The sequence below is a fragment of the Oryx dammah genome, unplaced genomic scaffold (genome assembly GCF_014754425.2).
Source record: "Oryx dammah isolate SB20612 unplaced genomic scaffold, SCBI_Odam_1.1 HiC_scaffold_10, whole genome shotgun sequence".
In the NCBI taxonomy this organism is placed as follows: domain Eukaryota; kingdom Metazoa; phylum Chordata; class Mammalia; order Artiodactyla; family Bovidae; genus Oryx; species Oryx dammah.
In genome coordinates, this window is record NW_024070194.1 from 46,985,070 (window position 1) to 47,008,939 (window position 23,870).

Here is a 23,870-nt window from a genome sequence, read left to right on the forward strand (position 1 = left end):
CTTAGCGGCTTCTAACAGTGAGGCCTGTGGTCCTGTTAACACTCCAAGTCCTGAGGACTCTGCTGACATGCCCACATGCCAGGCCAAGTGGAGGGTGCCCCAGTATCTCATACCCCCGATAACCAGCAATGGCCAGAGACGAGGCAACCACGGCCCGGCTCCTCGGGGCTCCTGGCTGTAGTCACATCTCATGTTCACTCACATTTTATTGACTCCACAAGTCTTTTGCCCACATCAAGGGACACAGCCAATGTGACCTCACATGTGCCTGCAAATAGTATTACCAATGGAGAGATGGCAGGGTAGATGTTTCTGTGACTCAGTGCAAAATCATTTAAAATTAATTCATTGCATTTTATATACACAAAAGCCTATGATTTCACTTTGAGGGTTTTTTTAATAATAAAATTGCATTAAAGTCTTGGTTTTAAAAATTCCAACAGAGCATTTTAAATAACATTTTGAAACCTTTTAAAGTACTTCATTTGAAAATGTTACAGATTTTCTAAATATTTTATGTGAAGATGGAAAGAAAAATAAAATCATCCATACACAATATTCAAATCATGACCCCCAAAGAACACCTCTCATTCCTACTATCTGTACCGACATCTAAAAAATATTAACAGTGCCTTTCATTTTAAAACAGGTGGATTAAAATCTTTACTGTCATCTATCTGTAATAAAGATGACACAACTTCCACAAGTTGAATTCTAATTGAAAGTAATTTAAAAAACAAAACTACAGTATCAGTTATTTATGAAGGACCACAGTATTGCCATAAACAAACTTAATGGGATGTGAGCAAAAGTCACTATGCCCTCAGCGGGCACTCGAGTATTTGTAAAATAAATGGAAACCAAACTGGGCAAGATGAAGCCTGCAAGGGAAGGTGTCCAGTCCCTCTCAACAGCAACCCTGCCCCCAACACCTACATCACCTGTAAGCCACGTGGAATATGCAAGGATGGATCATGCACAGCTCCTGCCAGAAAGGGCTGGCTTCAATGAACACCATACCCATAACTACAGTAGGTGCCAAAATACGTCACATAGATGCTTACAATATGAGATCAGTGCAAACAGTCACAGAATCAGCATTTAAAAATAACTCAGACCTCAGTCTTGGGCGAAGGCTATACACCTCACACCCTACTACATGTTCTCCTAGACCCACGAGCGAAGGATTTTGTACTGGGCGGTGGGTCTGTCCAAGATGCTTCTGTCTTCTGCATTTAAGACAAATAGAATCTGTGCAAATGTATGCTTGGATGCAATAAACTATCATAAAAAGTGAACGGAGCAGAGACCAGAAAATACAACACATACGAACAGAGAGCCAGTATCAGATATATGAAGTGGTTCCCACAAATCAGCCAGATGAAGACACGCAACAAAAGAGAAACAACAGGCAAAAGATATAAACAGAGGCACAGAAAGGAAACTGGAATAGCTCAATCTCCAGTATTCAGATGAGTAGAAACTGAAATAAGCAGACAATCTTTCAAACTGACCCTGTTGGCAAAAATTAATTCCAAGCGTTAACACAGACATAAAGCAATGGAGACTCTCCTTCTGCTGGTGGGAGTGTAACAGGAAACAAGCTTAGAAGAGTAACCTGGTAATACCTAAAGAAGTGTGAGGTGCACCCACTCGAGAGCAGCATCTCCTCTCTACACCAGAGGACTCTTTGTAGTTCAGGCACCCACTCGTGTCCAGCTCTTTGCAACCCCATGGACTGCAGCAGGCCAGGCCTTCCTGTCCCTCACCCTCTCCCGACGTTTGCCCAAGTTCACGGTTTGCTCAAAGTGACACGGAGACAACACTGGTTTCCAAGTGAAGGCATCTTGAATGTGAAGGACACCTTTCAATGTAAGCAGCCATCACCAGAAGAATAAACAATTTGTAATCAAGTCAAAGAATGCCATATAGCCATAGAAATTACCGAATCAGAGTTATCTGTATCACCATAAATACATCTCAAAATATACAGCAAAATGTTAAACAACAACAACAACAAAAGACAGAAAGTTGTTGACTATCGTCCTAATTATAAAAAGTTTTCAAACGCACAAAGTAATATTTTGTATTTTTCCAGAACAGAAATTCAAGATAAGGTGACCTCTGGCAGGCGAGGAAAAAAAAAAAAACAGAAACAAGAAGGGACACTCAGGCTTCAACCGAATCTGCAGCATTTTCTTGCTTATGCTGTGTGGTGAATATGAGGGTATTCAAGCTGTGGTTCTGCCTTTTCTCATGCCCCAAATATTCTATGACATTTTAAAAGTGAAGGAAAAGTTAGAAAACACATTTAGCCAACTCAAGAACTTTTTCAAGAATTTCTAATCATAGACTGTATTAATTTCCACTGCAATTTCACAGAGTGAGAGCAAGGAAGTAAAAAGGCAAGAACAAAAGTTTATTGAGGCAAGACAACATCATCGTAAAAAAAGCAGAACTGTAGCCAAAGGGATGATGAAAAGAAAATAGTGTAAATTCTGGGATAAGCACTGAACACAGCAAACAGAAAGAAATGCAGGAGGTTTAAGATGGTAACAACCAAAGCGACTTATGTACCAGATCATTTAAAGCATATTTCATATATTCACTCATTCAGTCCTCATAACTACTACTGTCTCCACTTAATACATAAGGAAAAGGAGACACTGTGAAGTAAAACACTATGACTGTTACTGTCGTCTTACTGTTGGTACATGTCCTTGGCACAGCCAGGATCTGAGACCCAGCAAGGTGGCTCCAGGGTCCCAGCTCTGAGCCACTATTGCAGATATGTGTCCACACAAAGGGCAAGAGTGGACACGGAACACTCCTCAGTATCCCCAAAAGTCCATGATTCATGCACTGCTCGCAAGGCAGCTAGATGAACACAAGGAGAATGAAATGACTGCAAGAGTGAGAGAAAAGAGAAAAAAAGAGGCAGACAAAAGTCCAAAGGTAATCTGAATAATCAAAGCTGTCCCTGGAGCTTCCAAGATTCCTCCCTCTAGAAATTACCTGTTCAGCCACATAGGGAACCCACTCATTCACTTAATGATTATGAGCTGAGTGCCTGAGGCACCAAACTAAACTCCAGGGAATATTATCCAATCCCTCCCTTCAGATCAAATGGAGTCTACACCAAAAGTTTACTTCTGCTTCTAATTTTTTTGAAGATTTGGAGACACATGCTAGAAACTACATAAGTCTAGGACTCACTGGAAAAGTCCCTGATGCTGGGAAAGATTGAGGGCAGGAGGAGAAGAGGGCGTCAGAGGACAGGATGGCTGGATAGCATCACTGGTGCAATGCATATGAACTTGGGCAAACTTTGGGAGATGGTGAGGGACAGAGAGGCCTGGCGTGCTGAAGTCCATGGGGTCTCAAAGACAATTCTAGAAACACTGTTTAAAATGGCAGCGAGGTCTCCAAGCCAGCCTAGAAAAGCATGTTTAAATCTGTTAAGTGAAATTCCACCTCAACCTTGAGTCTCCTGTGAACAGCATGTGTGTTCCTGCACGCCTTCCAACACAGCCCAGAGAGGTGGGGACCTAGCTCTAAGTGACCCTGCCACCTCATAGTCCAGAGGGCCCCCGAGGAACAGGACCCTCCCTTTTCCTCTCTGGATCCACAACCATCTACAGTCAATGTACTTTGAGAACCAATTCAGAGCAGGAAGACCACACTCATGGCCCAACAGCAACCTAGTAACAGGACACAAACAAATGCCCGCCCTCGCCTTACGGTGAAGTCTCCAAAAACACCACAGTCCAGGGATTGGGATGGAAACAAGAGCTGATCCAGGCACCAGAACTGCAAACATACAACTCCCTGAGCCAATCATTCCCTTGCTGGCTATGTCCAACCACACCTACAGAACAACTCAGCAGAACCTAATGAAGGGGGGTGCACAGCTCTGCCCGGCAATCCCACTGCTAGGTACAAAATCCAGAGAAGTCAATTCCTACTGAAATTGCAGTTCTCTGGAATTGGAGAACACAGGAATCACCTCCACAAGGGAAGTGAGAGGATTACTGGTTTCCTGCCTCTACCCATTCTAAGGAATACATTGTTCTTTCCTTTTTTTTTTTTTTTTTTACTATTTTATTGCAATAAAATTGCTTTACAAAGTGATGTTAATTTCTGAGTTTCTGCTGTACAGCAAAGTGAATCAACTGTATGTACGTGTGTGTGCATATATATATGTATAAATATATATATATCCCCTCCCTCTTAAGCCTCCCTCCCACGCCCCCTCCATCATACCCCTCTAGGTCATCACAGAGCATTGAGCTGAGTCCCCTGTGTTATACAGCAGTTTCCCAGTGGCTCTCTATTTTACACAAGGTAATGTATGTATTTCAATGCTACCCTGTCAATTCATCCCACCCTCTCCTTCCCCCGCTATGGCCACGAGTTCATTCTCTACGTCTGCATCTCTACTTCTGCCCTACAAATAGATTCATAGTACCATTTTCTAGATTCCATATGTATGTGTTAACATACAATATTTATTTTTCTCTTTGTGACTTAATTCACTCTGTATGAGTCTCTACGTCCATCTAGATCTCTACAGATGACCCGATTTCATTCCATTCTATGGCTGAGTAATAGGGAATGAACTGCTCTTTAAATCAGGTAGGATACCCCACATGTGTGCGTGGAGTAAACAGACTCCCTGTTAGTCAATTATGAATATATGCAAATTAAGATGACTGCTCTAAAGCGAAGCATATTCAAATAAATATCTAAATCTCACAGCAGCTTTCAAAAGATGCTATTCCATGATGTGAAACACACACCCAGCAGGAGGATGCAACCCTATCAAGTACCCTCAGTCCTGGCCCCTGAGTCCCCCCATCCCCAGTCCTGAGCAAATCTCTAAGAAGGATTACATATGGCCTCTGTTTTGAGAGTGTGAATTACAAAGGCAACAATTTACTCAGGGTCTCAGGAATTCATATCTTCAGCAGACTTTACATGTTTCTGTGCCTGAAAAAATGTAAACTATAACGTAAGAAATAACTTCGTCTGGCTCCAACAGAGCTGGCCAAACAATTACCTTTGATTGGCCAAGGAGCGTTACCAGCTGCTGACACCCAGCTCTCCCCTCTGTCAGCCCAGGTGGCCGGGGATCATTCGCAGTGTCTGACTGCCTTTTCCTTTTCCTCCCACCAAGGCAAATAGGATTGCAGAGGCAAGTAACATAACCTCCCCAGCGGGCTTTCTCTCTGAGCCCCACACCCCCCTCTCCCCTCCAAAACAGTACAATTTGTTTCTAAAGAGCTGGGACCAGCAAGCTTCTTGTAAAATAGCCTTTCAGCCTTGAAGCTGATTTACTACCGTGTAAATATCACCTTCCCCAGCCCCATAGGATGCTTTCCACTGCTTCTAGATGAAAAGAAGAGAAGGAGGAGGAGTGCCTGCATGATTATAAAACCACTACCCAATAAAATTATCTGTCTCTCTCCTTTATGGCTTGACTATATCAATTATCCTGGAAATAACTACTTTCCAGGCAAGTCTCATGGTGCTAATGATTAAGAAAACTGGAATTATTAGAAGATTAAGATCAAGCATTACCTTCAAGCTGGTTTTTCATTTCCTGAAGTTTCCAGGTTGGAGATATAAAATTTTTAAAGTACATTCTCATTCACAGGTTGCTTTCTGAGCATCTGCTCAAGACTTATTTTCAGACTCAAGAGTAAGGTTTTCACTTTTAAAATCCTACCTAACTTCACAAGCATTAAAGACTTCACGAATTCACATTCATACAGAGATGGAAAATAAACTGCCGCTAAGTTATCCCTCATACCTTGCTTCCACGGGTCAACTACCCTGCCCATGACATCATGTGTTTCATTAAAAATAAAACTGCAGGACATCTTTAAGAAGAGAAATTAAATATTTTCAATTATAATTTGGTAAGAAGCAATGATCCAAAATAAAGAATTCTTGCAAATCAATAGTGAAATCATAGCCAAAAAAGAGGGCAAAGGAAGATGTCTGGTTTCAGCTCAGACATGTGAAGAGAAAGGAACTTGCAGGACAAACTGTCACCTGAAATCGAGAGGGAAAATCATGGCTGAAATCAACTTAGCAGGGGTAGAAACTACTGGAGCCAGAAACTTGCAGGAACCCCTAGCCAGTCATTTTGACAAATTAATGCTGGTCAAAGGTAACTAGTCTGAGGGACTCGGTCTTGGAGGAGAACCTTGCACTTTCCTCAAAGAGCTCTACCCCACCCCACCCACCCCCCAAAAAAAAACACCCTAGTGAAAACAGAAGAAAATCCCCCAGTGTTTCAAGCAGGGGAAGGAGAAAAGAAACCATTTTGCAATACAAAGGCCAAGAGCTCTCTCCTCTCCAAGCATGCATACATGCTAAGCTGCTTCAGTTGCTTTGCGACCCTGTGGACTGTAGCCCACCATGCTCCTCTGTCCATAGGATTCTCCAGGCAAGAATACTGGAGTGGGTTGCCGTGCTCTCCTCCAGGGGATATTCCCAACCCAGGAATTGAACCCATGTCTCTTCGTCTCCTGCACTGGCCGGTGGGTTCTTTACCTTTAGCATCACCTGGAAAACCCCTTCCCTCTGAGTGAAAGTTAAAGTTGCTCAGTCATGTCAGATTCTTGCAACGCCAGTACAGTCTGTTTCTGTACTGGGGTTTCTGTACAGTCCATGAAATTCTCCAGGCCAGAATACTGGAGTGGGTAGCCTTTCCCTTCTCCAGGGGATCTTCCCAACCCAGGAATCAAACCCAGGTCTCCCGCATTGCAGGCGAATTCTTTACCAGCTGAGCCACAAGGGAAGCCCAACAATATTGGAATGGGTAGTCTATCCCTTCTCCAGTGGATCTTCCCAACCCAGAAATTGAACCGAGGTCTCCTGCATTGCAGGCGGATTCTTTACCAACTGAGCTATCCCTCCAAGAGAGTGGCTTTACTTATCAGAGCTGTATTTGACCTGGGGAAAGGGCAGTAAGAAAACTTAACCACATCCCCATCTCCCAGCCTTCCTATCTCAAATAAGGGAAAAAAGGAAAAAAACAAAACAAAACAAAAAGGCTAAAAAATGCTTTTGAAGGTCCTTCATACCCCAGGGACTGACATTTAATCAGAATAGTATATAACAATTCCTCTCTCCAAGACCTCACCATCACCAATAGGGCTCCAGTAAAATAACACTGGGTTATAACTGAGACAGCCAAAGATACAGACTCACTCCAAGAGCATTCTTAAGGAAAGACAAAGGGAACAGGGGAGGGAGAGACACTAAGGAAACTGGAGTCTAGGGTACTGAGAGCTTCAGCAAACATTAAACAGAGCCAGGTCAAAGCCCAAACTCACATGTAAAGCCTAATCACCTCAGTACCTATTACCCAATACATCATGTCCAACTTTCAACAGAAAATCACAAAGCATAATAAAAGGCAATAAAAGCACAGTCTGAAGAGATAAAGCAAGGATCTGAAAAAGACTCAACTCTGACACAGAAGTTGGAACTATGAAATAGGGAATTTAGAACACACATGATTAATAGGCTAATAGCTCTAATGGAAAAAGTGGCCAACATGCAAGAACAGATGGAAAGTGTAAGCAGAGAGATGGAAACTCTAAGACAGAATCAAAACGAATGCTAGAAACAAGGAACACCATAACAGAAATGAAGAATGCTTTTGATGTGCTCATCAGTAGACTGGACATGGCCAAGGAAAGAATCGGTAAGATTGAAAATATGTTAATGGAAATTCCCCAAACTGAAACAAAGAGAAATGAGATGAAATTTTTAAAAAGGAACACCATATCCAAGAACTATGGGACATGTTCCATACATCTTCTGTAACAAAGAGAAAAAGAAGAAATACTCAAAGTAATAATGACTGAGAATTCTCCAAAATTAACGACAAAACACCAAACCACAGATCCAAGAAGCTCAGAAAATATCCAACAGAATAAATGCCCATTAATCTACCCTTTGGTACACCATATTCAAACTGCAAGATCCAAAAATAAAGAGAAAATATTGAAATAATTCCAAGTGAAAAAACACCTTCCCTATAGAAGGCAAAGACAAGAATAACATCAGACACCTCATCAGAAACTATGTAAGCAAGGAGAAACTGGAGTAAAATATTTCAAGTGTTGAAAGGAAAAACCAGCACTCTAGAATGCTGTATCCAATGAAAGTGTACTTTGAAAGTAAAGGAGAAATAAACACACAAACTTGAAAAGAAATCTGCTTTCAGTAGACCTGCCTTGCAACAAGCGTTAAAAGAAATTCTTTAAGAGACAAGGAAAGTGATAATAGGTCAGGCACTAGAAATACATCAAGAAAAGAGCATCAGAGAAGGAGTAAATAAAGGTAAAACAAAACCTTTTATTTTTCCCACTCTTAATTGATCTGACAACTCTTTGTTCAGATAATAACAGCAATGCATTGGGTGACGATAGTATATGGATAGGTGACATGAATGACAGCAATGCTATAAAGGACACAGAAAAAGGAATTAAGAATATTTTTTTATATGATACCTGCAACTACCTGCAACAAGGTACAGCGTTACTTCAGAGTAGACCTAGATTAGCTGTTAATGTCTGTAGCAAACTCAATAATGGCAAGCACTAAGAACAATTTGATATGTTAAGAAGGAACTGATGGAGTTATATAAAATGTTCACCTAAAAGCAGAGTAGGAAGAGAGAGAGTGATTCAAAAAAAAAAGAACAAGTGCTATGAACAGAAATCAGTGGCAGACATGGCAAATATAACCAGTTATATCAACAAACACTCTAAATATGAATGGTCTAAATATATCAATTGAAAGACAAAGACTATGAGAGTAGACTGAAAAGGGAAGAAACTATTGTCTATAAGAACCCATCTTAAAAATAGAACACACCCAGCTCTCCTGGGTGTGACAAACATATCTATAAATATAGATGGATCAAAAGAAAGAAATAGAGAAAGATAGCAGCAGCAGCAGCAGCAGCAGCGTGGTCTAAGTCGCTTCAGTCGTGTCCAACTCTGTGTGACCCCACAGACGGCAGCCCACCAGGCTCCCCCATCCCTGGGATTCTCCAGGCAAGAACACTGAAATGGGTTGCCACTTCCTTCTCCAAAAGACCACGCTAACACTAACCAAAAGAAAGCTGAAGTACCCACATCAGTTTCAGACGAAGTGGACAGAAGAACAAAGTAAACTGTAAGCGATACAGGAGGGTATTCCATGATGAAAACAGAGTCAACCCTCTGAAAAGAACATCATAATCCTCTGTGTGCATGCATCTAACAAGACAGTGTCAAAACACGTGATGCAAAACTGATAAGACTGCAAGAAGAAATGAACAAAGCCACTTTTGTACTAGAAAACTCCAACACTCTTATCAGTGGTTGACAGATCCAGCAGGCAGAAAATCAGTATTTAGCACCATCAACCAACTTAATCAAATACTTCATCCAACAACAGCAGAATACACATTCTTCTCAAGCTCACACAGAACAAGACAGACCACATTCTGAACCATAATACACCTTAACAAAATGGAAATCGTATAGCATATGCTCTCAGGTCACATGGAGTTAAAATAGAAATCAATAACAGAAAGACAGCAGTAAAATCTCCACATGTTTGGGAACTAACCAACAATTCTAAAGTACACATGGGCCAAGGGAGAAGTTTCAAGATAAATTTTTTAAACATTTTGCAATAAATGAAAATATGGTTTAACAAAATTTGTGGAATGATGCAGAAGTAGTGGTTAGAGGGAAAGCATGGCATTGAACATAAAAAAAAAAAAAACAGAACTAAAATTAATTTTCTAAGCTTCTCCCTTAGGAAACTAGAGGGAAAAGAGCAAGGAGAAAAAAAAGAAAGAAAGAATAAAATATAAGCAAAAAGCAACAGAATTGAAACAGGAAAAAAAAAATTCAGTGAAACCAAAAGCTGGTTCTTTGAAAAGATTAACTCTTGAACCCATAGCCAGGCTAATAAGAAAATGAGGCACAAACTCCTAATAATATAAAAAATGAAAGAAGAGTCATTATTATGGATCCTAAGGACATTAAAAAGATAAAAGATTATAAACAATTCCATGCCCTCAAATTTGATAACTTACACGATTCCACCAATTCCTTGAAAGATACAAATGACAAAAACTCTACACAAAAATAGATGATCTAAATAGGCTTATATCTACTAAAGAAATCAATAGTTAAAAACCTTCCCAAATAGCTAGCACTAGGCCCAGATGGTTTCAATGGTGAATTTATGGGAAAAATCCTACCAATATTCTACAAACTCTTCCAGTAAAAAAATAGAAGCAGAGAGTGTACTTCCTAACTATATGCCAAGCATTACCCTCCTACCAAAACCAGATAAAGACATTACAAGAAAGGAAAACTACAGACTAGTATCTCTTATGAACAGAGATGTAAAAATCCTCAGCAAAACATTAGCAAATCAAATCCAACCAAGGATAACATGAACTATATACCAAAACCAAGTGGGATTTTTCCCAGGAATGCAAAGTCTGGTTCAATAGTCAGAAGGAATAAAGTAGTCCATCATAGCAACAGGATAAAGAAAAGTCTATATGATCAAAACAGTAGATGTGAAAGAATCATTTGAAAAAAAAAAAAATCCAACATCCATTTATGATTAAAAAAAAAAAAAACACTCAACAAACTCAGAATAGAGAAGATTTCTTCAACATGCACTTTTAGCTGAAAATATCAGTTCCTCCTCCAGCGCCTCTCTGAGACCAGCATTGAGGGATGCACCTTCTGCATATCAAAAAGCTGAGACCGTGGGCCACCGTGGAATGCGCATCACCATGTCCTCTGGGGGGCTGAAGACCCTATAAAACAAGGGGCTAAACTTGCTCTATTAGAAAGCTTATCCTTGGTGTCCTACATACTGTCTGGCACAGAGTGAGACCTCAACAAAGACAGCATGAACAAAACAGTCAAGCATCAGAAATTAAAACTACGTAAAATGTTATCAGGGTCTGGTTGAGTTTTACCATGACTCCTTAAAAACTGAAATCACAAAAAATACACATAACAATGCAATCATAACAGGAAATTTTCCTTGGAAATAATAGTTGTGTTTTGTTGAAATACTTCAGAATCTCCAAAAGAATAAAATTCAGATTGCTACCTTTTTTTCTCCTGCCCCATACAAATATGCAACTATTTGAAAAGGCAAGGGGAAAAAAAAACATAGGCAGCTATTTAAAAGGTACTAAAATTTTTATATTCTTATCCTAGAAATCCAACACGATTGTGAAATAAGAACAAAAATTTCTTGAAGAAAGAGAACTACCAATCTTTTGTAAAATTAATAGTTAAGTAAGTCTTTAAGCCACATCTTGTTGGCTTAATATGAACTTAATCCAGATTATAAAAATACACACAATGTAACTGAATAATATAAAATTTAAAGTAAGTAAAGGAATTTCAAAAGGAAAAAACACAAGGATAGGAGATAAGATTTGGAAATGAGATTTGGGCACAAACAACATGCTTCATGGGTCTATATACTTGCAAAAACACATTTCCAAAATGTGGCTCTGTGCGTCCATCACCTTCACTAGATAATGTGGAAACTGATATCCTTGTCTGGTCTCACATTAGATAGGATATTTCCATTCTTATATATAATATTTCCAAGGTCTTCAATAGGTACCATCTTTCTTCTTTTTTTATTTATTTTTTGGCCATACTACACAGTATGTTGGATCTTAGGTCCCTGACCAGGAATTGAACTCGTACCCCCTGCATTGAAAGCACAGAGTCTTAACTACTGGACTGCCAGGGAAGCCCCGATATCAACTTTCTTCTGATTCAACCTTAACTCCTTTTTGGAATCTCATATTCATGGTTTTTATTATTCAACTTTTCTATTTAGAAATTTTTCTTTTAAAAAATCTTCAGTTACAGTATAGGATCACCATGGTTCTCTTCCAGTGACAACTCACAACCTACAGTATTCCCCTCAGAGTGGAGCTCAAGATCTTAAGGTGGCATGCCATACCTGCTGCAGACCCCAGCACCAAACCTGCCTCTTAAGTGTATTTTACATCAGATCAGCAAGTTGTCTGTATTTAAAACTGCGAGGCTGGGCAGTATGGACCAAGAATTTTTAAAAATGCAGTCCATTTAGTTCAATACTTTCACTTCTGGGAACCTGTCGCTCTTGAGAAATCAAATGTATATAAAAATTACTTAACAGAAATATTCGCATTGGAAGTTCTGGAGACTGGATGCACAACACTGTCAGTGTATGACCAACTTGTACACTTAAAAATGGTTAAGATAGGAACTTGTAATGTGTATTTTATCACAATTAAAGATCTATAGGCATTTAATATCAAAAACAAAATAAAACATTTTGACTCAAAAAAAAAAAAAAAGATAAAACTGCGAGGCAATTTAACAACCACTTTCTGTTTTTAACCAAAAGATGAGAACTGTGAAGATTGGGGGCTAGAATAAAATCAAGTTTTCCGTTCACCCAGTTCTAAATCATGTACCAACAGCGTCAACTGCAGGCAAAAGAGCATAACATCAAAGCACACAAAATGAATCTTTTCAAACAAATTCCTTTTGCTCTACCGAGATTTATGTATAGAAGCAGAAGCCTGCTCTCCTCCACCCTGCAGTAGAGGCTCTTGGAAGACGGGTAAGCAGATTGTTCCAGCTGTTTAAACTACGCTCCTGATCCCATGAGACCTGCCTTCTGGAGGCATCCTAGGTTTTCCTACTTGAAAACTAACATAATGGGTCAGTCAAAGGACACCTTGAGTCTGCGTATGAGAAAAGGGGCAGGGGGGGTGGGGGGGGGGGGCGGGCAGCATCTAGTAAGAAACTGAGAACATACTAGAATTACATAATAAAACTAATTTTAAAATACATTTTATGGCAATTACTGAAAAACATTTGGAATAGAGCACATGTTACTATGCTATTTAAAGACTACCAACATCCATTTATTTGCTACATTGTTTTTATAAACCAGATATTGGTAACAGTATGCTTCCTAGCCACTTAATTATGGACACATACTTTGAATAACAACTTGTGCTGAAAACTCAGCTAGTGTAGCTAAGAATTTTTTACACTTTAGTTTTATTCTTTTAATATTAAAAATAACAACCATCTCTGCCAATTCTTTTTGGTCCTTCACATGCTATGATAATTAAGCTTCTTCTTAATAATTTATTCACCTAACCTATGTAACTACCAAAAGAACTAAGAGCTTCACTATTTTATTGGAAACTCTCTGTCAGCAAACAACCTTGTCAAACAGATACAGACTCACAGACTTAGAGAACAAAGTTATGCTTGCAGGGGGCAGGAGGATGGGGGGAAGGGATAGTTAAAGAGTTTGGGAAGGACAGGTACATACTGATACATTTTAAATGGATAATCAAGAAGGTCCTACTGTGTAGCAGAGGGAATTCTGTCAATATATATGGGAGCCTGGCGGGAGGGGATTTTGGGGGAGAATGGATACATGCATATATATGGCTGAGTCCCTTTGCTGTCCACCTGAAACTATCACAGCATTGTTAATCGGCTATTCTCCAATACAAACTAAAAAGTTTAATTTTAAAAATCTTGTCAATAGGTAATATAATTTCCATTTATAAGCAAGGAAACTGAGCTAGTAGCCACAAAATAAATAAATACAAACATACACACCCATTGTTTGGGGGGCATATTTATTTACTGATTAAGAAGTGATGGTGCTATTTGAAATGTATTTTATTCTTCCTATCAAGATCAAATCAATCTAAACAATCCATAACTATCCAACTTCCAAACATTTCATACAGGAGTATTTTCATGATTGCTTCACTAAGTCATAAACTTCACCAATTATTAGCCCAAGACCATTTCTAATACATCCCGAGAGTAACTAAACTACCTAAAATTATTTAGAATACAAAGAGATCTTGGCAATAATACAAAAACTAAAAAAAAATTTAAAAAAAACACACACACACAATAAAGCACTCTTTAAATGTAAAGCTAGGAAAATGCCACAGATCAACACTAATTTCTTGAGAATTGCTAGACTTAAAGCACACAAATCTCAGCAAATTTGACCAAAAAAAAAAAAAAATGCAGTAAGAATTGTCCTGTCCTGTGAAACAATGGTGCCTCATTTCCAAATACTATACATTAGTCAAAAAGCCTCTTATCACAACAGACAACCATAACAGATGGAGCTGAATTAAGTATAGGTTCAGATACTGTTGAAGCATAAGTTTCTATCTCCTGCAGACTCTAAGACTTTAAATTCCTTTCAGCTTGAGTTAAATGCGAGAAAATGCAATTCATATTTCCAGAAGCAAGAGTGGCATATTTTCCAGTAAGTTCCTTGTTCTCGTTTTACTATTTTAAGACTCCTGATCACTCCCAGCACTGCTGTGTGGCAAGATCTGATTTCTGGTGGTTGATCATTTCCAGGGTATGACGCTTGGCGAAACTGGTCTCCAAACACTGTTTTTTATTCCTATTTAGCGTCAGTGTATTTATACACAAAATACCATGTCAGTGGCGCTGGGCCAAGAAGAGAAACAGCTTGCTAGAATTTCATTTGACTTTGTTAGAGGAAATTATTTTAAATTAATGTGGCTACTGAACAGCTGCCATCCTTAACCTCAGAAAATATATTCCTTCTAATTTTTGCTGTGAACATTTATTTATTTAAGTTAAACTCCAGCTCATGAATGTTGACCATGAGGAGTCTAAACCTTCTTGAGACTATTTCACATTCTTTTTCTAAACAAGGGCAGGCGCAGGCTTGCTCCATTAGTATGCACAGCCAGGTTGCCACCATTAAGTGAAATCATCTATGTATTTTTGGTAGAATCTTTTTTAACAACTTCCACGCCTGTCAGTGAAATGGAACAAGGCTGTTTTGTTTTTGGAGGGCAATAATTTGATCTCTGGTTTACTGGATGGCGCTCAAAATATTTTTCCATATGTTTTTCCGCAAAGAAAAATCTGACATCAGCATGGTTTACCTTGACTAGTGAATGCAGGCTTTTTTCACCAAACACATCCCAGAGGAAGGTCAGGTCTTCCTGGCTGTCCACATGTGGCTGCAGCTGGGCTGGCAGAGCCACCAACAGCTCATACAGACCTATAAAACGAAAATAAAACACAAAGTGTAATCTCAGAGTGATCTCATTAATTTCGCTTAAGGTGTGTGTAATTGACGGCTGGAACATGTCGTTTTTACTGGATCTGTATTCTGAGCCATCAAGCAAAACTCTTCTCCAAAGAAACAAAGGAAGCTTTTGGATTTTTAAATTCTAAAGATATACGTATAGCAGGCCTGTTTTTACCTCCTGTGGTGGTCAACATTTTACAGTCCTCCAAGTTTACATAACCCGAAACAAAAAAAATATGTACAAGCTTTCAAAAAAAAAAAAAATTGAAAAGAAGAAAACGCATACATTCCTTCCCTTAATCGTTATTACATTTCCCTCGACGTTAGCCAAAGAGTGAAGTGAGTCATGAATAGGAAAAACTTCTTTAGAAGAGCAGAAAATTGATAGCGTGGTCCATTAAAAAGGTTTTGTGGTTTCCAAACGGTTCCTAATAATATATAGCTTCAAAAACATTTGCATTATCGAACGTCCAAAGTCAAGTTCTAAAAAGTAAGCCAGAAGAAACCGTACTTGGTGTGGCATTCTTTGTAGTCACCCTTTTTTTAAACAACAACAAACTCTGCAGCACTTAACCTGAATGCAACTCTAATTTGAGGGTATGTGATGCCCTTGGGAAGAGTCCAGGCAGCAGATGCAGGTCACGCATGTTCTCTCTGGAAGCTCCCTCGAGCAGACAGTAGCACAGCGTCCCGGGAGCAGGCTGTGCAGACCATCCATCGCGTTCAGGGGCCGGCAGATTCCTGTCCAAGAACTGTTGCAACAGTGCTTGCCCGGACTCTTCAGGGAGGTGACCTGGCAGAAGTCAGTATCAACTCAGAGCACATGTTTCATTTTCCAGCGGGATTACATGAGGTAAAAAGGACAAAATTCCTTTTATTTCTGTCTGCTGTCTACAAAAACACCGAGACCTCCTGGGATTTACTAGCACATGAGACTGTTGTTATTTCTGGTCTGAATAAGTGCTGCTGTTCATCAGAGAGACAGCTTTACAAGATATTCCACCAGCAAAGATTCGTAAATTATGGCCTTCTGATCAGTGTAGCTGTTATCTTCCTAAAGCGTTATAATATTCTGATAACGTGATTAACTCACAACCAAATGCATTCAGTACCACTTTGGAAGTGAGATATGTAACTTGAGATTCGATTAAATTGAAACATTCCTGGGGCTATATTTGGCCACAAAGATCTAAAATACTCTAGGGAAAAGTAAATAAATAAAACCTTCTCCCAATTACATTCTTAAGTATTGGTGGTTTATATTTGTTCCCATAAAAACCTGGCACCCTTCCTAAACTAGCACTTATTTACAATTCAGTAAAAATATTCTTAAGGTATCTCAACCTAAGTCAATGTACAGGTCTCAGTTTATACAAATACATACACACACAACCACCAAGATAGCGTTTAAGGTCAGAGGTTCAAACTATGAAATTATGTAAAAAGAAGGTAGAATTTCACTGTTCTATTACCGATTTCAGGAGTAGTAAAAATGATTACCTATTCCTTAGTAATATGCCTAGAGCTGAACGATACAAATTCAACTGTGATATAATTTATATGGTACAGTTCTTGGGGGGATTAAATGAGTTCATACACTTTAACAGTCCTGGCACGTGGTAAATACTTGATGTTTCACATGTAATGCAAGTTTCAGCCATTGTATTACTGATTACGACTGTTATCCATCATTATTACTAAAAAAGCAAAAATCTGGATCGAACAGTCCTAGATGCAAACCCCAGGTCTCCACTTTAAGCATTTCACATAATTTATATAAGCCTTGTTACCCTCACGTGTTGAAAAAGAAATGATAATCTACACATGTGGTAAAACTGCATAGAACTAAATAAATACACACACACACACAGACACACATAAGCACATGTAAAACCAGGGAAATTGACAAAGGTCAACTACTGGTGTGGATGACGCTCTCCCAGCTGTGACACACCACCACAGTCATGAATAATGTGACCACAGGGAAACTGGTGAAAGCACACAGGATTTCTCTGTGTTATTTCCTACAACATGTGACTCTATAATTATCTCAAAATAAAGCTGAAACAAAAGAAGAAACTGTGGTAAATACAGTTGCTGTAAGGACTCAGCGAACAATTCACAATTCACAGGCATTGATTAAAAATAACAAGATCCATCTTTCCTCAGTTTGTTTCCTAACAAGGAAAATCTCAGTGCAACGCTTCTAACTAGACACCCAGCTTAGTGATAGGTGCCAACCGGACAAAACACCATACTCAGAAATGAAACCACTCTGGTCTTCTATATATATGAGGAAACTGTTCACCTTACCTACATACTCCTTAGCTTTTTGTGGGAATAATCCATGTTAGGCTCAATTTTTAAAATAATAATAACTTCTTTGCTAGTCGAAGCACAGAAGCCTGAGTTTTCTGTGCTTCTCTAGCTCTATGCAATCCTAACTTGCATGGTCCACTAGAGCGCAACAACACTCACTTCTCTTCATCTCCCCAATCTTGTGTGCTGTGCTTAGTCACTCAGTCATGTTTGACTCCTTGCAACCCCATGGACTGTAGCCCAACAGGCACCTCTATCCATGGGGCTTCCAGGCAAGAATACTAGAGTGGGTGGCTATGCCCTCCTCCAGGGAATCTTCCCAACCCAGGGATCAAAGCCAGGTCTCCCATGTTGCAAGCAGATTATTTACTGTCTGAGCCATCAGGGGAGCCCAAGAACACTAGAATGACTATCCTATCCCTTCTCCAGGAGATCTTCCCGACCCAGGGATTGAACCAGGGTCTCCTGCATTGTAGACAGATTCTTTACCAGCTCAGCCACCAGGGAAGCCCCTGGTACCCATACCTTGTACCACAAAACAAAGCCAGAGAGACAGGACCATGCCAATCAGAAATTCAAAAGATGGTAAAAAGAGCTGCCAGCAAAGAGCATTGCCAGCTGCATGCAGTGTCAATGCAAGCAACAAGGACAAGCACTTCCACTCAAACCAGTGACCTAGCCCCAGCAAACACCTCAAGTCCACGTCTAAAACTAGGTCTGGGTACTTACATGTGCTTTAAAGGAGTCCTATACTCAGTTCCTTGAGTCCCAATCATGAAGAACACTATGAAATACAATGGCCCTTGAAATTCAGAGAGCCAAAACAAGAGTTGAGAAAGCAGTGTCTTTAAAACATTTTCCTAAATCCACCTGTTCCCTGAACAAGAACTGGGGCCATGAAAGTCAACCTGTGCTCTTCTGTAGTCATCCAAGCTCATTTCCATAAACATCTAGGCACCCATGAACCCAGAGCATCCACAGCTCTGAAGGTCTAAGACAAATCGGGTGTGATTTCTGTCCACAGGCGTCTACAACAAAGCTCTGTGCAGGACCAGGTTAGACTGTGGGGCAGAGGGAGGGGGTGGTCAGTTCCTCCAGGGGGAGGAAGACGACATCAAGAAACCTTTAGGCAGGAAGAACACCTGAGTTGGGGCCATGAAGGCTCCATTCCCAAGAATCAGCATGTTATGAGCTCTCAGAGTCAGAGCCCTGGGCACAGAACTAAGTACATAATGTAATGCTATCTCTCCCCAGAGAGCTCACAACCTTGGATGACACAGAATGCAGTCCATATATGAGCAAGCATCTTTCAATCCTAAATATAATTGATCTCCTATTTGCCCAATTAAGATCTGAAACATTTTTCTCTTCCAAGCAAAATAAATAGATATTCAGGCAGCTGATGACACAAACAAATGTCAGTGATGTTATTAAGATGTTCATGACCGCCTCTAACATTTTAATTGCAATTTAGTTAGAAACACTCACTGTGAATTACCTATGAAGTAAAATACATTAATGTAGATAGTGTTTTTGCCCCATTTGCACATTTCACACGACCATTTGAATTCTTCAGAGTGAGATTCTTCCTCATCACAAGTGCCACTTGAGAATTAGAATAGATTGTTTTCACTTCCAGGTCAGTTGAGATGCAACACCGTTTTGAATATATGAGATGCCGTCACTGAGAATCTGGGTAAAGCTGATTGGTTTTTCATCAACAAACCTACTTACCTACTTTTTAAAATTCTATCAATTGCAAATGTGAGGTTTTTAACCCTTCTTCAAGGGATAATTAAATCTAGTCTAAACTTCGTCTCCTTTAAAAAAAAAAATCTGTCAAAGGAACTCTCAATAATTTCTAAAATTATGAATTTCATTATATGTGAATACTTTCACAGTTTCCCCATTCCACACACTTTTGTGCACGTGAATAAACAGAGAAAGTTCTCTGTAAGAGATTTGTACGGACCTGACTATAAGCCAGCTCTCTCTTCTCTAAGAGATCATTTTATGGAGGGAAAAAACTCACCCTATATTTGGGCACATACAACACAGGACACTGTCCAGGATGCCTGTGAAGGGTTTCAATAAACTTATTTCATAAAAATATTCCAACAGAAAAAAAGATACTTTTAAATTAGTGCATTTTATATGCTGAGAAAAAGAAATCAATAACAGCAAAACTAAAATAGGTTGAGGGTCACCTGATTAATATATATATAATAATTATTACAGCAATTTTAAGCAGAGAGCCATCAGTGGGGTCAGAATGAAGCTGGCAGGCCATGGGCTGGGGCCCAAAAGGAAGAAAAGCCCAGGAGGCTGAGTCTACTGGGGTAAGGAAGGTATTCACAGTAATAGGAGCCAATTGCAGAGAGACGCAAAGATGCTCGAAAGATCTCTAAGTTGGTACTGAAGCCTGCTATCTACAAGCTCAGTAGTAACCTCTTCTCCCCTTTGCAGAAGAAGGTGAGATGACAAATGCTGGCCGTCTGACGTCATGAAGAACAACATCCTACGGAGAATGCTTTCCGTACAGTATAAACTGCCCATTCCACCAGGCAGTTCATTAAGCCAGCACACGTGTGGACCACCACAGTACTGACTTAGGTACCTGATTGGAGCTATATGTGCTGACTTCTCTGAGCTTTGCTGCACTGCAGGGTGAAATACTTGTCATTTTTTTAAAAGATGAATCAGAAAAGAAAACCACCCACAGTCCTCCCTTGGTATCCAGGGGACCCACAGAAGATCAAGCACCACAGCTGCCCTCTACATCTGCCGTCCACAAGAACAGATTCAACCTCATGCTGACTATGCAGTACCATATTTATTGAAAAACTCTGCATATAAGTGGACCTGCACGGTTCAAGGGTCAAGGGTCAACTGTACATGCTTGCTCTCTCTCAACAATCTATGCTCAGAGTATGATCTTAATGCCTTCTGAAGCCTGGTAAAACAAATGACAGAGGGTCAGCTGTAGTGTTTTTGTGGCCCCATGGACTGTAGCCTGTTGGGCTCCTCTGCCCATCGAATTTCCCAGGCAACAATGTTGCAGCAGGGTGTCATTTCCTACTCCAGGGGATCTTCCCAACCCAGGGATCAAACCCATGTCACTTGCATTTTCTCCATCAGCAGGCAGATTCTTTGCCACTAGCACCACCTGGAAAGGCTCACTGTTTTACATACAGATATAAAAGCTGTGGACTCTTAACCACTGGTTTCCCAGGTGGCACAGTGGTAAAGAATCTGCCTGCCAATGCAGGAGACACAAGAGACGGAGCTCGATCCCTGGCTCAGGAAGATGCCTCAGAGGAGCAAATGGCAATCCACTCCAGCATTGTGGCCTGGAAAGTACCATCGATAGAGGAGTCTGGTGGGCTACAGTCCACGGGGTCGCAAAGAGTTGGACACAACTGAGCACTCATGCATAAATACTTTGGTGCTTTAGCAACTTCAAGTAAGTTGTCTTTCTTTTTTTTTTTTTTTTTTTTGCAATATTTAGATAAGAGTAGTATTGTAAATCTTTCTGTCAGGATCTTGTATGTAAGTCAGAAGCAGGAGATTTGATTAAGGATTGTGAAAGGCAGATAACACTGACCCAATCGTGCTGAATAAACAATTCGCCCAAAGTCATAATACATTAACCAGAAGAAAATTATAAAGTGTCATCCTTACATTAAAATTTCATTACTTTGTAAGATTTACCAATTTACTAAAACATATGATAGTAATTCTAACTGTGCATAAAGTTTGCTATAATCATGGTCAGACCCTGAGTGATTCTCACCCTGCCTAAAACTGTGCTTTGCTGTGCTTAGTCATGTCTCTTTGCAACCCCATGGACTGTAGCCCATCAGGCTCCTCTGTTCATGGGGATTCTCCAGGCAAGAATACTGGAGTGGGTTGTCATGCCCTCCTCCACAGAATCCTCCCACACAGGGATCGAACCCAGGTCTCCTGCACTGCAGGCCAATTCTTTACCAGCTGAGCCACCTGGGAAGCCCACCGAATAAAACTAGCTGCTAAAAATTACATCAGTTTCTTTTGTCTCCCCCTCGTTAATCTGTCCTTCCTACCACCAACCCCGAAAGCGTGCCAAAATAATACTTAGTAAAAATTACTACCAGAAGCAGTTCCTAGTGGTATTAACCATACCTAATACTGTGGTATGAGCTATGGTAAACTGCTTTACAGGCCACTTCACTTCATGGTCTCCATCAGCAGGTCCTATTCCTGTCTCCATTTTACAGGAGGACATACACTTAGCCAGTAAGTGGCAGTCAGGACTTAAACTATGTCTCCCAGAATAACCCATCACATATACCTTCTACTCAAAAACCTTCAAGAGATCCCTAAAAAGAAAAGTTAAATGTCTAACTGGACACCCAAATTACAAATGGATCAAATATTTCAAATATAATCTAGAGGACAATCTCAAAGAGTATTTTTATCATCTTGGAGTTAAGTGTTCGTCTTAGAAAACAAAGAACCTAGAAATAAAAATTATGGTAGAATTTGTGACAAAATTTTCATGCATCAAAAAAACCAAGGAAGTTTACAGAGAAACGGCCAAAAATTATCTCCAACAAGCAAGTGACTGATATCAAGAATAATAAAAGATGAGTAAAAGAGAACGTAAAAGAGAAAAATGGGCAATAGCACATGAACAGTCAAATGGTGGCAGAAGAAATAGATGCCCCTCAAAATCAGTATATAAAGTAATGTTCAATTCTTGTAAGTAAGTCAAAGCAGGATTTCACTGGTGGCCCACTGGTTAAGAATCCACCTGCCAACACAGGGAACATGAGTTCAATCCCTGGTCTGGGAGGTTTCCACACATCGTGGAGCAACTAAGCCAATGTCCCACAACTACTGAAGCTTGTGTACCTGAAGCCTGTGCTCTGCAACAAGAGGAGCCACACGCAACGAGAAGCCCCCCACCTGCCGCAACTAGAGAAAAGCCGACATGCAGCAACAAAGATCCAGTACAGCCAATAAACAAATTTTTTTAAGTTAAAGCATATCATTTTTCTTTTATCAATTTAGGAGATAATTAAGTTTGCAAATACCCATTCTTAGGGCATGAGAGTGGTTTCCCTGGTGGCTCAGACAGTCGAGGATCCACTTGCAATGCGGGAGACCTGGGTTTGATCCCTGGGTTGGGAAGATCCCCTGGAGGAGAGCATGGCCACTCACTCCAGTATTCTTGCTGGAGAATCCCATGGACAGAGGAGCCTAGTGGAATACAGTCCATGGGGGCACAGAGTCAGATACGACTGAGTGAGTAAGCACAGGGCATGAGAGCAGATGCCCAGCAATCACTTGGTGGGATGTACACTCATTCATTCAATCAGCAGCCACTGACCACTGTACATTCTCCATGCTAGATGCTATTCAAGGTGTCTGGATAGATCAGCAAAGAGCCCTAGACAACATTTCATGTGTGTGACAGTCACTCAGTCGTGTCCAACTCTTTGTGACCCCATGGACTGTAGCACCCCAAGCTCCTCTGTCCATGGAATTCTCCAGGCAAGGATACTGGAGCCGGTTGCCATTTCCCACTCCAGGAGAACTTCCCGACCCAGGGATCGAACTCCCATCTCTTGAGTCTCCTGCACTGGCAGGCGGATTCTTTACCATTGCGGCACCTGAGAAGCCCAGATAACATTCTAGGGGGAAGGCAAATAATAAACACAAGTAAGTAAATTATACAGTATGTAAGAAGGTGACAGATATTGATAGAAAAAGAGAAACCCAAGCTGTGTACGCAGATTCAGGCTGGGCCACCGGCATAGACAGGGACAGAGAAGGTGGTCAGGGAACACACTCTGGTGGTCAGAGACAGGAAGAAGGTGACAGAGTTGGTGGGCATCGGAGGGACAAGCACTCAGGGAGAGGGACCAGACGACACAGAAAACCCAGCCTCTAAGCCTGGAGCATCGGAGGAGAGCAAGGCGCCCAGTGTGACAGGCAGAGGGAGAGAAGGGGGAGCGAGTTGATGTCAGAGAGGAAACGGGGACCAGGTCTCGCAGGGCCTTGTAGGACAGACACTGCAAAGAACTTAACTTTTACTTCATAGGGACACTGCCATTGCTGGGTTTTTGAGCAAAGGAGTAACATGATTTGAGTGACATTTTAAGAGCATTGCTCCAGCTGCTACATTGAGAAGAGGGGGCAGGGGAGCACAGAGGCCGAGAACAAGTCAGAGGGTCGGAGAGTGACCCAGACGAAAGAGGACCGGCACCCAGGCAGTAGCCAGAGAGAGGTATAAGGAGCATGGGGATTCTGGACAGATTCTGAGGGAAGAGCCAACGATGAATTTCTGTCTGACTGAAGGCGGGCTATGAGAAGGGAAAAAAAAA

At 40.5% G+C, this 23,870-nt stretch overlaps 1 protein-coding gene across 1 annotated transcript in view; it reads right to left on the reverse strand.

Annotated features, from left to right (window-relative positions):
* Positions 1–23,870, reverse strand: part of MPP7 (membrane palmitoylated protein 7) — a 226,725-nt gene that overhangs the window by 115,557 nt on the left and 87,298 nt on the right. Inside the window, exon 3 of the mRNA XM_040248020.1 lies at positions 15,035–15,153. Coding sequence (XP_040103954.1) covers positions 15,035–15,153 — 119 coding nt within the window. The remainder of the gene's footprint in view (positions 1–15,034; positions 15,154–23,870) is intronic.